The sequence below is a fragment of the Melanotaenia boesemani genome, chromosome 16 (assembly GCF_017639745.1).
Source record: "Melanotaenia boesemani isolate fMelBoe1 chromosome 16, fMelBoe1.pri, whole genome shotgun sequence".
NCBI classification, from domain to species: Eukaryota; Metazoa; Chordata; class Actinopteri; order Atheriniformes; family Melanotaeniidae; genus Melanotaenia; species Melanotaenia boesemani.
The window spans coordinates 32,962,926-32,977,707 of record NC_055697.1 but is presented as its reverse complement, the minus strand read 5'-3'; the positions used below and the strand labels follow the sequence as shown (position 1 = coordinate 32,977,707).

At 43.7% G+C, this 14,782-nt stretch overlaps 1 protein-coding gene across 5 annotated transcripts in view; it reads left to right on the top strand.

Moving 5' to 3' along the window:
• The window catches only part of arfgef3 (ARFGEF family member 3), a 90,289-nt gene that overhangs the window by 26,498 nt on the left and 49,009 nt on the right, over window positions 1-14,782 (top strand). For 3 of the 5 annotated variants that reach the window (XM_042010347.1, XM_042010345.1, XM_042010349.1), the window contains exons 6-15: window positions 4,460-4,576; window positions 5,557-5,602; window positions 8,578-8,662; window positions 9,041-9,145; window positions 9,376-9,500; window positions 9,755-10,005; window positions 10,109-10,221; window positions 10,319-10,451; window positions 11,003-11,598; window positions 13,745-14,097. In XM_042010347.1, coding sequence (XP_041866281.1) covers window positions 4,460-4,576; window positions 5,557-5,602; window positions 8,578-8,662; window positions 9,041-9,145; window positions 9,376-9,500; window positions 9,755-10,005; window positions 10,109-10,221; window positions 10,319-10,451; window positions 11,003-11,598; window positions 13,745-14,097 — 1,924 coding nt within the window. The remainder of the gene's footprint in view (window positions 1-4,459; window positions 4,577-5,556; window positions 5,603-8,577; window positions 8,663-9,040; window positions 9,146-9,375; window positions 9,501-9,754; window positions 10,006-10,108; window positions 10,222-10,318; window positions 10,452-11,002; window positions 11,599-13,744; window positions 14,098-14,782) is intronic. The other 2 variants (XM_042010348.1, XM_042010346.1) reach the window with 1 other exon arrangement.

The following is a 14,782-nucleotide window of genomic DNA, read 5'->3' as shown; positions in this document are numbered from 1 at the left end:
TCTGGATTAAGGAGTGGAGGTAGAGGGAGTGTAGCTCTGGATTAAGGAGTGGAGGTAGAGGGAGTGTAGCTCTGGATTAAGGAGTGGAGGTAGAGGGAGTGTAGCTCTGGATTAAGGAGTGGAGGTAGAGGGAGTGTAGCTCTGGATTAAGGAGCGGAGGTAGAGGGAGTGTAGCTCTGGATTAAGGAGTGGAGGTAGAGGGAGTGTAGCTCTGGATTAAGGAGCGGAGATAGAGGGAGTGTAGCTCTGGATTAAGGAGCGGAGGTAGAGGGAGTGTAGCTCTGGATTAAGGAGCGGAGGTAGAGGGAGTGTAGCTCTGGATTAAGGAGCGGAGGTAGAGGGAGTGTAGCTCTGGATTAAGGAGCGGAGGTAGAGGGAGTGTAGCTCTGGATTAAGGAGTGGAGGTAGAGGGAGTGTAGCTCTGGATTAAGGAGCGGAGGGAGAGGGAGTGTAGCTCTGGATTAAGGAGCGGAGGTAGAGGGAGTGTAGCTCTGGATTAAGGAGTGGAGGTAGAGGGAGTGTAGCTCTGGATTAAGGAGCGGAGGTAGAGGGAGTGTAGCTCTGGATTAAGGAGTGGAGGTAGAGGGAGTGTAGCTCTGGATTAAGGAGCGGAGGTAGAGGGAGTGTAGCTCTGGATTAAGGAGTGGAGGTAGAGGGAGTGTAGCTCTGGATTAAGGAGTGGAGGTAGAGGGAGAGTAGCTCTGGATTAAGGAGTGGAGGTAGAGGGAGAGTAGCTCTGGATTAAGGAGTGGAGGTAGAGGGAGAGTAGCTCTGGATTAAGGAGTGGAGGTAGAGGGAGTGTAGCTCTGGATTAAGGAGTGGAGGTAGAGGGAGAGTAGCTCTGGATTAAGGAGTGGAGGGAGAGGGAGAGTAGCTCTGGATTAAGGAGTGGAGGTAGAGGGAGAGTAGCTCTGGATTAAGGAGTGGAGGTAGAGGGAGTGTAGCTCTGGATTAAGGAGTGGAGGTAGAGGGAGAGTAGCTCTGGATTAAGGAGTGGAGGTAGAGGGAGAGTAGCTCTGGATTAAGGAGTGGAGGTAGAGGGAGTGTAGCTCTGGATTAAGGAGTGGAGGTAGAGGGAGAGTAGCTCTGGATTAAGGAGTGGAGGTAGAGGGAGAGTAGCTCTGGATTAAGGAGTGGAGGTAGAGGGAGTGTAGCTCTGGATTAAGGAGTGGAGGTAGAGGGAGAGTAGCTCTGGATTAAGGAGTGGAGGTAGAGGGAGTGTAGCTCTGGATTAAGGAGTGGAGGTAGAGGGAGAGTAGCTCTGGATTAAGGAGTGGAGGTAGAGGGAGTGTAGCTCTGGATTAAGGAGTGGAGGTAGAGGGAGAGTAGCTCTGGATTAAGGAGTGGAGGTAGAGGGAGAGTAGCTCTGGATTAAGGAGTGGAGGTAGAGGGAGTGTAGCTCTGGATTAAGGAGTGGAGGTAGAGGGAGAGTAGCTCTGGATTAAGGAGTGGAGGTAGAGGGAGAGTAGCTCTGGATTAAGGAGTGGAGGTAGAGGGAGAGTAGCTCTGGATTAAGGAGTGGAGGTAGAGGGAGAGTAGCTCTGGATTAAGGAGTGGAGGTAGACCGGAGCCGTTTGGGTTATTGTTTTGTAAGCTAGAAGCAGAGCTTTGAATTCTGTGGAAATGAAAACAAGCTGCCATTAAAGTAATGTTTAAACGCTCAATCTGCTTTTATAAATGCTTAAAACACATGGCCTGTTTACAAAATGAGGTTTTATTGATTTTATTAACGTACATTTGTTTATGTAAAAATATATTTTTTTCAAACTTCTTGCATTATGATTTAATGATTTTCATTATTTTCTTTTTGTATATAGTTTTCTCTTTTGTCCGTTCATATGAAATAAAAAAAATTCATTTCATTCATTCATTCATTCACTCGTTCATTTTCTCATTCATTTATTTAAACTTTTGTATAAATAATATACAATAAAAATCTAAAATAATTTAAATAAAACATGTAATTAAATAGAAGAAATTAAATATGTGTAAATAATGTGAAGTTTTCTCTATTTTTAGGTTACTTTGCTGGTATTTCACTGGAGTCCAGGTTACGCTATATATATATATATATATATATATATATATATATATATATATATATATATATATACAGAATATCAAAGTCTAGTTTTCATAGTTCGGTGTCCTGTATATTAAAGTTTTATTTCTATAGTGTCGTCCCATGAAAAGATATACTGAAATATTTTGCGAGGGGTGTACTCACTTCTGTGAGATATTGTGTATATACTGTGTATCTCAGTAGAAAATATGTCAGAAAGAAAAGAACAAGTTCTGCTGCCTTGGACATGTTTTACATTTGAACAGAAAACATGAAACCTCACCTGGAAACATTAGAAACTACAATTTACTTTTATTAAAATATTACAGTTAATATCTTGTGTGTTATTTTAATGTTGCCTAAATTCACCCTGCAGACCAGACTGGACCCTCTGGTGAGCTGGTTTTGGTCCCTTTGCCGTAGGTTTGGCACCTCTGGTTCACAGCAAAAGTCGTAAATTCAAACCCACAAATAAAACGATCTGTAATAAAAATTATCCGTGCAGCAGCTTTGCTGCTGTTGATCTGCTTGTACAGGTCGTTTTAAGGGCTTCCTTCTGCGAGCGTTTCCAGTTGTGATGTGTATAGACGGTAACGTCACTTTCCCCAGCAGCAGCAGCAGCAGCAGGAGGAGGAGGAGGAAGGTTTCCAGTATGGAGGAGATGTTTGGAGCCCATTAACAGCTCATAAAAACCTGGTCAACAGGGCGTGTTAATGGGCCGTGCGCCACCAGGCCTGGCCATCTGGTGTGTGTGTTTGTGTTGGATCATGACTCAGAGTGGCTGGAAAAGGTTGTCAGCAGCTTCCATTATGACTAACATCCCACAGCAGCAGTGCAGGGTTACATGGGAGGCCGGCCGCACTCTGGATTCATTCATGATGTGGAAACTAACCGGATGAGTGTTTCCACCAAGCCACGTTTCAAAGGAAAGCTTTTCATCTGTTTGTTTGTCAGATGGAAATATGGCGCCACCTGGTGGACGGAAACATAAAAGCTGTGCTTTTTCTTCTCCTGTAGGTGGAAACAATTATAACTGCAGAGATTTGAGTGTTTTTTTTAAACATGTTCTGACATATAAAACGCACTGTCGCTCTAACATGTAAAAACACGAGGATGTTTGATTTTTGCAGAAAACTGTTTTAGATCATTTTCTGTTTCCGGTGTGTGCCTCTCTCATTGGCCCCCTCAAACTAATAGCACTCTAATCCACCGCCATGATACAGCACTAAAGACTGATTCTAATAAAGGAAAATTAGTCAGAATGAGACGTACTTTAATAATCCCAGACTAAGAAGTTTCCATGTTATAGCAGCATAAATGTCAGAGGAAAAAAAGAGCAAAACTAAACATTAGGACACAAAATTACTTTATACAAAAATAAAAAAGATAAGAGATGTAAAAGAAGCATATATATATAATATATATACATATATTATATATATGTATATATATTATATATATATATACATATACATGTATATATTATATGTATATGTATATGTATATATATATAATATATATACATATATATATATACATATACGTGCACGGACGGGGGAGAAGAAGGTTCTTTGTGGTACACCAGTCCAGATCTTAATTCTTGTTTAATTCTTGTTTTATAACTGAACCTGCTCTGTATACCAAAAACGTGATATAATGGACTCTTTTTTTTATTCTATTTTTACAAATAGAATAAAAGTTTGATGAGTGTCAGTCTGTTTTAAACGTCTGAGCTGTCTGGTGGAGGAGATTGTATTGATGTGTTTTTTAGGATCAGGTGGTCAAACATCCTGCAGGCTGCTGAGAAATTAGATCTGAATAGAACTAGCTTCGTTGTTGTTCAGCCTTCACATGAGGTTGCTGACCACTTTGTGTACAAACCAGATATTTGGTAACTGGTTATGTCATCTTTACATGTTTATTATTATTATTATTATTATTATTATTATTATTATTATTATTATTATTATTATGAAGTGATGAAATATAAGCAGCTACACTAGTTTAAAATAATAACTGTTCTGTCTGTTTTGAGCTCAGGACAAATCGCAGTCACCCTGACTTGAGTAAATCCCCACAGTCTCCTCTGTGTCCATCTAAACCCGGCAGAGCTCCGTCTTTCCACAAATAACAATCTCCCAAAACTGTTCCAGGCAGGATTAAAGCAGACAAACAGAGCTGTGACCTTATCTGACAGGAGGATGTTTGACACGCTGACAATGCATCCCTGCTGCTCCTTAGTGTGGTTACCGTAGCAACCTGTGATGCCATGGAAACTTCATATGCATCTTCTTGATGGCGTTTGTCTGTGATGCTTTTCTCGGGACTGTGCGTCACGGCTTTTCTGACATGACAAATATCACCCACTGACGTGTGTGTGTGTGTGTGTGTGTGTAGGTGTGTATTGAGACCTACGTGTCCAGCTGTCACCAGCGCAGCATCAACACGGCGGTTCGAGCCACCCTGAGCCAGATACTGGGGGACCTGACGCTCCAGCTGAGGCACAGACAGGAGGTCAGGACGCACATACGGACACACACATGTAAAAGCTCTGCAGGCTTCAACACACATTTAACCTGAAAACATTTCTTAGGTGCAGTCAGGTGTGCAGCTGTGTGTAATCTGCAACTCAGTGAAGAACACAATATAATTTGTACTGTAGAATATATAATAACACGGATCACACGTACATCATTTTATTTTATACACTATTGTTTTAAATGACGTCAACCTGCCCAGAGACAGCAGATGGAAAGTGGTCGATGGCTAAAACCCGACACATTTATGCAAAAGTATTCTTTAATGTATGCTGTCCCTACTGTAAGAAATAAACAAAATAAACAAAATGAGGTTTTACACCTCTGGAACAAGGTTTGGTCCTCAAACGCCTCATACCAGCTGTCAGCACGGTGGTGGAGGTTTGATGGTCTGGACACCTGCAGTCATTAGTGGACCATGAACTCCTCTGGATACCAAAGTCTTCTAGAGTCAAATGTGAGTCCATCTGTAGACCAGACCAAACCAGGAACCAGACCAAGTTCTGGTCTACACCAGAACCAGGTGTTGATCTGGTCCAGTCAGAGTCCAGACCTCATCCTGACTGAGATGTTGTGGTGGGACCTTCAGATGCTGCAGACCTGGATGAGCTGAAGCAACGATGGAAAGACGAGTGGAGCTGAATTCCTCCTCCATCATGAGAGAGACGGATGACGTCATCCAGGAAACCATGACTGCAGCTTCCTGCTGGAGGAGCTTCTAGAAGCTGCTGGTCCTGGAGAGGAAGCAGTTCTAACAGATTCTGACTTTCAGTTAAATTTTTGATGAATAAATGAAGACAGATAATCTGAGGTTGTATTTACCTCTTTTCATGACCTGATTTTTTTATAATTACATCATGTCTTTGTTACGTTTTCATGTTCTGGGGTTTCCTTCAATATCTGGTAAACACTCCAGCCGAACGTCGTCAGTAAAACGTCTCCTGTGTTTCTCCACAGGGCGCAGAAGGAGATGAAGTTACTGCGACGCCTTTGCAGAGAAGAGGTACAGCAGAGCATCCACTTCCTTTAAAAACCCCGGGACCAGAACAAGCTTTTTAATATGAAACATCCCATAAAACACTGTTGATCCTTCTCCTGACACTAACAGGGTTTTCCTCTCTGGTTTAACACATCCTCACAGGAAATGTTAGAATCAGCTTGTTTAGTTAGAGAATAGCGAGAAGGCCCTTGTGGTCCTAACCTCCAGAGACCTGGCGTGCTGATACCAGGACTTCACATATGTGGTCGTCTGCAGCATAACATGAAATTCTGTGTAACTGGAACCTGTTACACAGTTTAAACTGATATTAGATGGTGTCAGAAGAAATTTTGTTTTTCATTTTAAATTTATACTTATATCTACATCATGTATTATAAAAAATATGTATATTCATGAAATTGGTTCTTCCTAACCCCAAACGCCCAAATAGCTAGTAGAAACCTCTAACGCAGGTCAAACTAAAGCTGGGGTCTGAGAAGGAGCTGAGCAGAGTCTGGTCTTAAAGAGACCAGCTGATCCTGACGACCTCCAGCAAACAAGGATCTGCTTAAATGAACATTTTTTATTATAAAAAGAAATGAGGAGCATTCTGCATTCACTTAAAGAAATAAAGCTCATTAGATAATTTTACTAACTAAAAAGTCAGTTTCTTCTTAAATAATTTGATAAATTTTAAAAAACCTGTTTCTGGTTTTTCTGATGAGATCATTTTGTAAAAAAAAATTAATTTATTTGGATAGAAGACATAAACAGAAATCTTTGTTCTTCTGAAATAATTTAAGAAATTCTGAATTAATTAGATTATTTTACAATGAAAACTCCACTTTCTCGAATTTTTTTTTTCAATAAACATAATTTCTTCTATATTTTTCTGAAATATGGACATACTTCCAAGTTCATTGGCCATGTTCTCACCTTTAGAATTGAAACCTTTTAGAACGATCCTTCAGCTGCATCAGAATCTTTGTACCGTAGACCTACAACTCAACTCTGCAGGAAGAAATTACTGCAGAGTTACTGGTCCAGGAGCATCACGTCTGACACATTTGACATATCTGATACATCTGACATGTCTGATACGTCTGATACATCTGATACCTCTGACACGTCTGATACGTCTGACACGTCTGATACATCTAATACCTCTGACACGTCTGATATGTCCGATACATCTGACACGTCCGATACATCTGACACATCTGATACGTCTGATACATCTGACACGTCTGATACATCTAACACGTGTGAAACGTCTGACACGTCTGATACATCTGACACATGTGATACGCCCGATACATCTGGCACGTCCGATACATCTGACACATGTGATACGTCTGACACGTCTGATACATCTGACACGTCTGACACATCTGACACGTCTGATACGTCTGACACGTCTGATATGTCTGATACATCTGACACGTCCGATACATCTGACACGTGTGAAACGTCTGACATGTCTGATATGCCTGACATGTCTGATACATCTGACTTGTCTGATACATCTGACACGTCTGACACGCCTGATACATCTGATACGCCTGACACGTCTGACACGCCTGACACGTCTGACACATCTGATACATCTGACACGTGTGAAACATCTGACACGTCTGATACGTCTAATACATCTGACACGTCTGATACATCTGCTACATCTGACACGTCTCAGGTGTCATTTATACACATCAAGTTAACAGATTCATGTTAACTTGTTGACACCAGTCTAGAAATAGTCAAGGTTAGTGTGGACGTCCAGGGCAAGGTTGTCATACTCTTAAATTACACAGCATGAACTCTACGATTCTTAGTATTTATTCTTTCCTAAGTTGGGAAAAGTGAGGGTTCTGGTCCTGAAGCAGTCAGCTCTCGTTCTGCAGATACATCCTACTCATCATGCTGGACGTCCTTGCTCTTAATTTATCCATCCATCCATTATCTGCCGCTTATCCAGAGTCAGGTCATGGGGGCAACTGCCTAAGCAGGGAAACCCAGACTTCCCTCTCCCTGGCAACATTCACCAGCTCATCCAGAGGGATCCCGAGGCGTTCCCAGGCCAGCCAAGTGATGTAGTCCATCCACCGTGTCCTGGGTCTTCCCCGAGGCCTCTTTCCGGTGGGACGTGCCCAGAACGCCTCACCAGGGAGGCGTCCAGGAGGCATCCTGACCAGATGCCCGAGCCACCTCATCTGGCTCCTCTTGATTTGGAGGAGCAGCGACTCTACTCTGATCCCTTCCCAGATTACCAAGCTTCTCACCCTATCTCTAAGGGAGAGCCCGGCCAGCCTGCAGAGAAAGCTCATTTCGGTTGCTTGTATTCGCAATCTTGTTTTTTCGGTCACTACCCACAGCTCGTGGCCATAGGTCTGATGTTGACTGTCATCCTATCGCTTGCTCTGTCCCTTTCTTTTCCTCTGATAAAGTCCTTTTTATGGCAGTGCCATAAAAAGAAACTATGCTGTGACATAATGAACCTCGCCAAAAAAAAAGAAAAAAAAGCTTTGAAATGTAGTTTCTCATCCTCGGGATGCTGCAGGGCAACAATGGCCCCATGAATATACATAATAAATGTCACTGTGGCATCAAAACAAGTCAGAAACAGAAATCTAAGGTTAAAACTGTTGATTTATATCAGAAAAACAGCCTTTTTTAAGTGAATGCAATGTGCTTATTTTCTTTAAGTATAATGATGGAGAATGAATTTCTGCTGTTTATTGTGCAGGAAAACTGTTTTGATCTGTAATCATTGATTCATAATCAGACACAAAGACTAAACAGTCACCTTCTCATGAACGGTGTAGTCTAACGTCTGCACAGATCCAAACTGCTGCACACTGAGAGCTGATTCATTACATTTCATACAGAGTGAAAGGCTTTGAGGATTAATGTGTGTGTTTTTTTTTTTTTTTTATTGCTTCATGTACGCACTGGATGAAGAAGCTGCCAAGAATGAACCTTGTTAGCATGTGTGTCCGCAGATATTTCTCCAACCAGCCAGGCGCTGTGTGAGGACGTGGTGACGGTTCTGACAGTTTTCTGTGAAAAGCTGGAGTCTGTGGACAGGTAACAATCCAGACTTTAGAGCAGAAGCCCCAAAAGACCATTGGGCGCCGTGAATGCCAGCTACATGCAGGATCTGAATTCAGCTTGTTTTTAATCCATGCTGCTGTTGAAACACAGCTGTTCTTTAAATGGTAGAAAGTTCTGGTTTGGCCAGAACTTTGTACAGAAATAATTCCATAAATCTGTAAAAACCATCTCAAGCTCAAAGTGTTAAATGAATCCAGGAATCAGCTCAGTAGCGGAGGTAACTGTGGCCTTCCACTGTGGCTTTTTATTTGAAAACTTGTCAATAAATGAAAATATTGTGGATCATTTTGAGGCTCTTGGCATAACGAGATCTTTGTGACAGTGATTGAAAATGCTTTTTACTTTTTTTAGCGACAACCAGCTTCTGCAGCTGCTCTACCTGGAGTGCATCCTCTCCATGCTCAGCAGCTGCCCTCCCACAATGCACCTGTCCAGAGGTTTCACCGACCTAGTGTGGTAAGGCTTCTCAATGCATCTATAATTCCCACGGAAATAAAGTGGCAAAGCGAAAATATTCTGACAAACTGTACTTGATTTTTAACTTTCCTTTTAGATAGAGTACAGAAAAAAGGTTAACAGAAACAGGTTTATTAATTTCATCAATATTCACTGATTTCCCAAACCAAAGCTGTTAAATGAAACGAGACAAATGAAACAACTCAGTCTTTCGATATTCCTGCTTCCAGGAAGCAGCTGTGTCCCTCCCTGGTGGCCATCATGGGGAATCCCGTCAATGACAAAACAATCACTTCTCACCATAGCCACATGGGGGCGCCAGACCGAGACCGGCTCTCTGAGAGACTCAGTCCAGGTATCCAGATTTACTACAGAAACCCCTGCAGGAGGTTTGGGGTAGGGATCCTTAATCCTGATCCTGGAGGGCCGGTGTCCTGCAGGTTTTAGAAGTTTCCCTGCTGCTACACATCTGATTCAGACTCATTGATTAGAGTTAAGTGTGTTGCAGCAGGAAAACTTCTAAAACCTGCGGAACACTGGTCCTCCAGGACCAGGACTGAGGATCCCAGGGTTAGGGGTGATGATTTAAGATCTGCTTCCCCCTCCCAGGAGTCAACCCAGAGGTGGAGTCCTCCTCCAGTGGAGGAGTGTCAGATCAGGGCCGAGGGTCCGGGTGCTCCTCCAGCGCCCCTGCCAGGATCGCGCCTGTGGTGAGGACGGTGTGTTACATCGCAGCGGAGCTGGTTCGCCTGGTGAGCTGCGTGGAGTCCATGAAGCCGGTGCTGCAGTCGCTCTACCACCGGATCCTGCTGTACCCACCCCCACAGCACCGAACCGAGGCCATCCGCATCATGAAGGAGGTGGGAGGACACCTTTTCCCTCATCTGTAATGAGTGAATTTAGATGTAACATGTCTGTAAACATTTCTGGGGATATTTGGATCTTTTTGCTGGTGTGTGTTAGATTCTAGGCAGTCCACAGCGCCTGTTTGACCTGGCCGGACCTTGCGTGGCTGAACCTGAAACCAGAAAGCGCTCCTTCTCCAAGAGGAAGTCCCATCTGGACCTTTTAAAGCTGTCAGTAACTTATCTCTCTTTATTCGTTAATTGCAAATGAATGTAAAGAGAGCCTTTTAACGTCAACCATTTGGTCTGTTTCTGCTTCCTGTGGCAGAGTGATGGACGGGATGATGGAGGCTTGTGTTAAAGGAGGCATCGAGGCATGTTACTCCTGTGTTTCCTGTGCCTGTGCTCTCCTCGGTGCGCTGGATGAACTGTCACAAGGCCACGGCATCCAACCTGAGCAGGTATGTAGAAACTCCAGTTTTACATGTAAAAACCTGAGAAACCAGTTTGTTTTTCACAGCGGGCTGGTGTCTTTCACCCTTACACAGTTTTGATTTGGCACACCTCATTCATGCTTCAGTTTTCACCACATTGAAGGGTATTTTCCACCTCACTGTCCCCTTGATGCTTCTATCCGAAGCAAATGTAACGCTAATTGTGTGGGACAAATGAGGAGTACAGGCTGGAGACATATGAAGAATATAGATATTGTTGTTGTTGACGGACCCCAGAACCAGAACCTCCTGCTGCTCCTTCAGCTTTGCTCTTTCAGCCTCTCTGATCAGTCTTTTGTCTTTTCATTAATTCTGGGGGGCGTCCATTTTATTGTGATGTCCCTGGAAAAGGAAAATGGATTTGAATAGAAATTAGTTTTAAATAATTTATTTAATGCCAAGAAAGACTTTCAGGTAAAACAGTTTACTGAAATGCTTCAGAGAGCATAGGTTAGTTTGGAAGCTCTGAGCAGCAGCATTGGGATCAGGTGACCCACCAGCTGTGTCTCCGGCTGCAGGCTCGGCTCCTTCTCAGGCGCCTGGACGACCTGAAGGATGGAACCGAGTCCACTCGTGAGTCCATGGAGATCAATGAGGCCGACTTCAGGTGGCAGAGACACATCCTGTCCTCAGAGCAGCCTCAGTGGGACCCCAGCTCTTTGTCCTCTGTCATGGGCACCCCCGGGGCCGCCGAGCGCAGCCCTGATATCAGCATCAGCATCACCACAGACACGGGCCAAACCACATTGGACTTAGAGATGGGGGAGCTGGGCCTGGGTCAGGGCCAAACCACTCCTGGGGAGTGTGGGGAGGATGTCCGACTCCCCTTGCCTTCATCCTTTGGCGGCCTGGAAAACAAACAGGAGGCGTGCCTTAGGACGGACCAGGGTGGAGAGAGGGAGGGGGGAGGAGGAGGCAGTAAGGGGGAGACTGAGGTGCGAGGAGAGAAGGAAAGAAATAGTGGAGAAAGAGGAGGTGTGGTTCCCCCCGATGTGGTGCAGAGGAGTCACGCGCTCGTCTACCCCGACATCACCAACTTCCTGTCTGTGGAGTCCAGAACGAGGTCGCACCACGGAGGGGGATCACGTTACAGCGAGAGCAACTTCAGGTACAGGTGCCCTGAATTCTAAAACACTTGATTTTTTTTTTTTTTTTTAGTTTTTACTGGAAAACAGGAAAAACTGATGATGTCCCATATATATAGATATATATATAGATATAAATATGGAGTATAGAACAGTGATCCTACTCCAGTCTGACTTACAGATGTTTGGTGAGATCTTAGCAATAGTACGCAACTGAAAGGTTTCCTGCATCTTTTCTGTCCAAAATCAGCTCCGCTCACCAAGATGTCGCCACTTTCAGATGGTTTCACTCACCATCAAATTACATTCACCTGTAAACTACACTATTTAGCAGCTTATTACCTCCCACATTACCTCTTAATTCTAAAACTGTAGGCTCCCACATTACTTTCTAACACTAGTACTGTAGGCTCCTACAACAGCAGCTATCGCTAAGACTTTAGGCCACCACATTACTTCCTACACTAAGACTGCAGACTCCCACAACAGCAGCTCACGGTAAGACTGTAGGCTCCCACATTACCCGCTAACGCTAAGACTGTAGGCCACCACATTAGTTTCTAACACTAAGACTGTAGGCTCCCACATTATCTTCTAACACTAATACTGTAGGCTCCCACAATAGCAGCTAATGATAAGACTGTAGGCCGACACATAGCCCACTAGCACTAAGACTGTAGGCTCCCACTTTACCCGCTAACGCTAAGACTGTAGGCTCCAACATTATCACTTTACACTAAGACTGTAGGCTTCCACATTACCTTCTAAGACTGTAGGCCACCAAATTATCTTCTAACACTAATACTGTAGGCTCCCACAATAGCAGCTAACGCTAAGACAGTAGGCCGCCACATTACCCGCTAACGCTAAACTGAAGGCCCCCACATTACCAACGCTAAGACTGTAGGCTTCCACATTACATTCTAATGGGCTCGACACACGGGAGGCGACCAACAACAGCGACGGCAGCAGTGCCGTGCATCGCGCTATAAGATTGCTTTTCTCCAAGAAATTTGATAGGTTATGATATTGGTGGGGAGCGTCAGAATATTTTGCATGAATTAACAGAAATCATGCTGTTTACTGTATAAAAGAAAGACAACCCTGGGTTCATCCGAGTTTACAAAATAGGGAAACAGCATCGTGAATGTCATCATTTGATGGACCTCAAGGATGATCGAGATAAATCCAGAGCCTACGTTTGGACTAATTTACTCTGACACCACGCGGCTGCCTTTTATTCATCTAAAATATTCTTCCACGTTCAAAGTGTTTGCAGACGGCGCTGTCTAGGCTGCTCTCATTGGTCAGTCTATGAAGCCCCTCGCTGGTTGGCTGTAGTGCCAGCGACAAAAATTGAACATTTTTCTATTTTCTTGTGTCGTGTCGGAAGCCCCGTGTGCACGTCTACATGAACGAGCGCAACATTCCACATGCATGAATGTCGTCTGTCGCTTGGCTGGAGGAGGGCAGCGATTTTCACCTCAATACGCAGGTTCCATAGAAAATGATGGAGGAGGAGCGACGTCGCCTCCCGTGTGTCGTGCCCATAAGACTGTAGGCTCCCACATTACCTGCTAATGCTAAGACTGTAGGCTCCCACATTACCTGCTAATGCTAAGTCTATTAAACTGATAATTGACTAGTAAATGTACACAACATTCTTTATCTTTCAAATATTGTATTTCAGAAGTGCATGTAGATGTGTCAGATCAGATTATTACAGTAATCTGATTACACCCAGATATCAGATTATTACAGTAATCTGATTACACCCAGATATCAGATATATTTTGATCATGTAAATTGTCTGTGAACTGTATGGGCTATACAAATAAATGTGCCTCGACATGTAAACGGGTTCAGTGTTTCATAAAAATAGTTTTCTGAGAATTTCTATAATATTCAGGAAAAATTGGTGTTGTTACATAAATATCTGTAAATGAATGATATCAAATTAATTTTGGACATTAGCGGTGATACCAACCCTAAAGTCTCATGAGATTTTTTCTTCAAACAAGAAATTCCAACGGAGCTCGTTCTTGTTTGTGTGAGGCCGTCAGAACCGACCAATCAGAGCCAATCTTTCTGTTTTCCCAGTAAAAATATCACAACTTCCAAAATATTCTGGTCATTGTTAGAAATGATGTAACGTCTTTGCCTGTTGTCCACTAGCATGGAAGAGCAAGACTTGTCTCGGACAGAGTTCGACTCCTGCGATCAGTACTCCATGGCCGCTGAGAAAGACTCTGGCCGCTCCGACGTGTCCGACATCGGCTCCGACAACGCGTCTCTCACCGAGGAAGAGCAGCAGACGCCTCGTGACTGCCCGGGCCACCGCTCCCTACGCACCGCCGCCCTGTCCCTCAAACTGCTCCGCAACCAGGAGGCCGACCAGCAGAGTGCCCGGCTGTTCGTCCAGTCGCTGGCAGCGCTGCTGCCCCGCCTCCTGGGACTGGCCTCTGCCTCCGAGGTGGACCTGTCCCTGCAGAACTTCTCCTCCACCTTCTGCTCCGGACTGCAGGCTGGTGAGAGGGGGAGGGACGGGTTCATGACTTTGTTAGTGCATTTGAAGTCTGAAAGCTGGATTGAGTGAGTGTTTGTGTTTGCAGGTCAAACAGTGTGTTTGCTGTGGGAGGGGTGGTGTTACTCTGGGAGTACACACAGGATGAAATGAGCAGAAAACTGCAAACCATGTCAGAAATTACAGTAGAATATAGTGTTGTGCATCTTCACTGCCCTTACCCTTCGATTAGATGGACTCACCAGTTTATGAATTTAGGAAGGGAATTTCCTAAATGTGGACATTTCTAGCAAACGTGACTCACAGAGTCCAAACACACACAGAAAAAAGAAAATGCTAGCCTATTTAAATGTGTACTTGTTAATTATTTTAAAGAACTCAACAAATCTTTTGGCAGTGAGCTTCAAAATAAAATGAATCACATTCTGTCTGTATGTGAACAACATCATCATGCTTGACTTAGTGGCACCGTTTCCCAGATGTCGTTACCATAGTAACACCACAGACGTCCATGCGTCGCGTGTTTACTACATTTAATAAAAAGATTTTGTCTTTAAAGGTGTTGCAGAGTGCAATAAAATCAAAGGTCAATGATAAAACATCAATAAAAACTGTTTCTATTGGTATGTTATCACTTTACTGAAACAACTGTTATTTTCTATTCTCTTAAATGACTGGCTGTGGGTCCA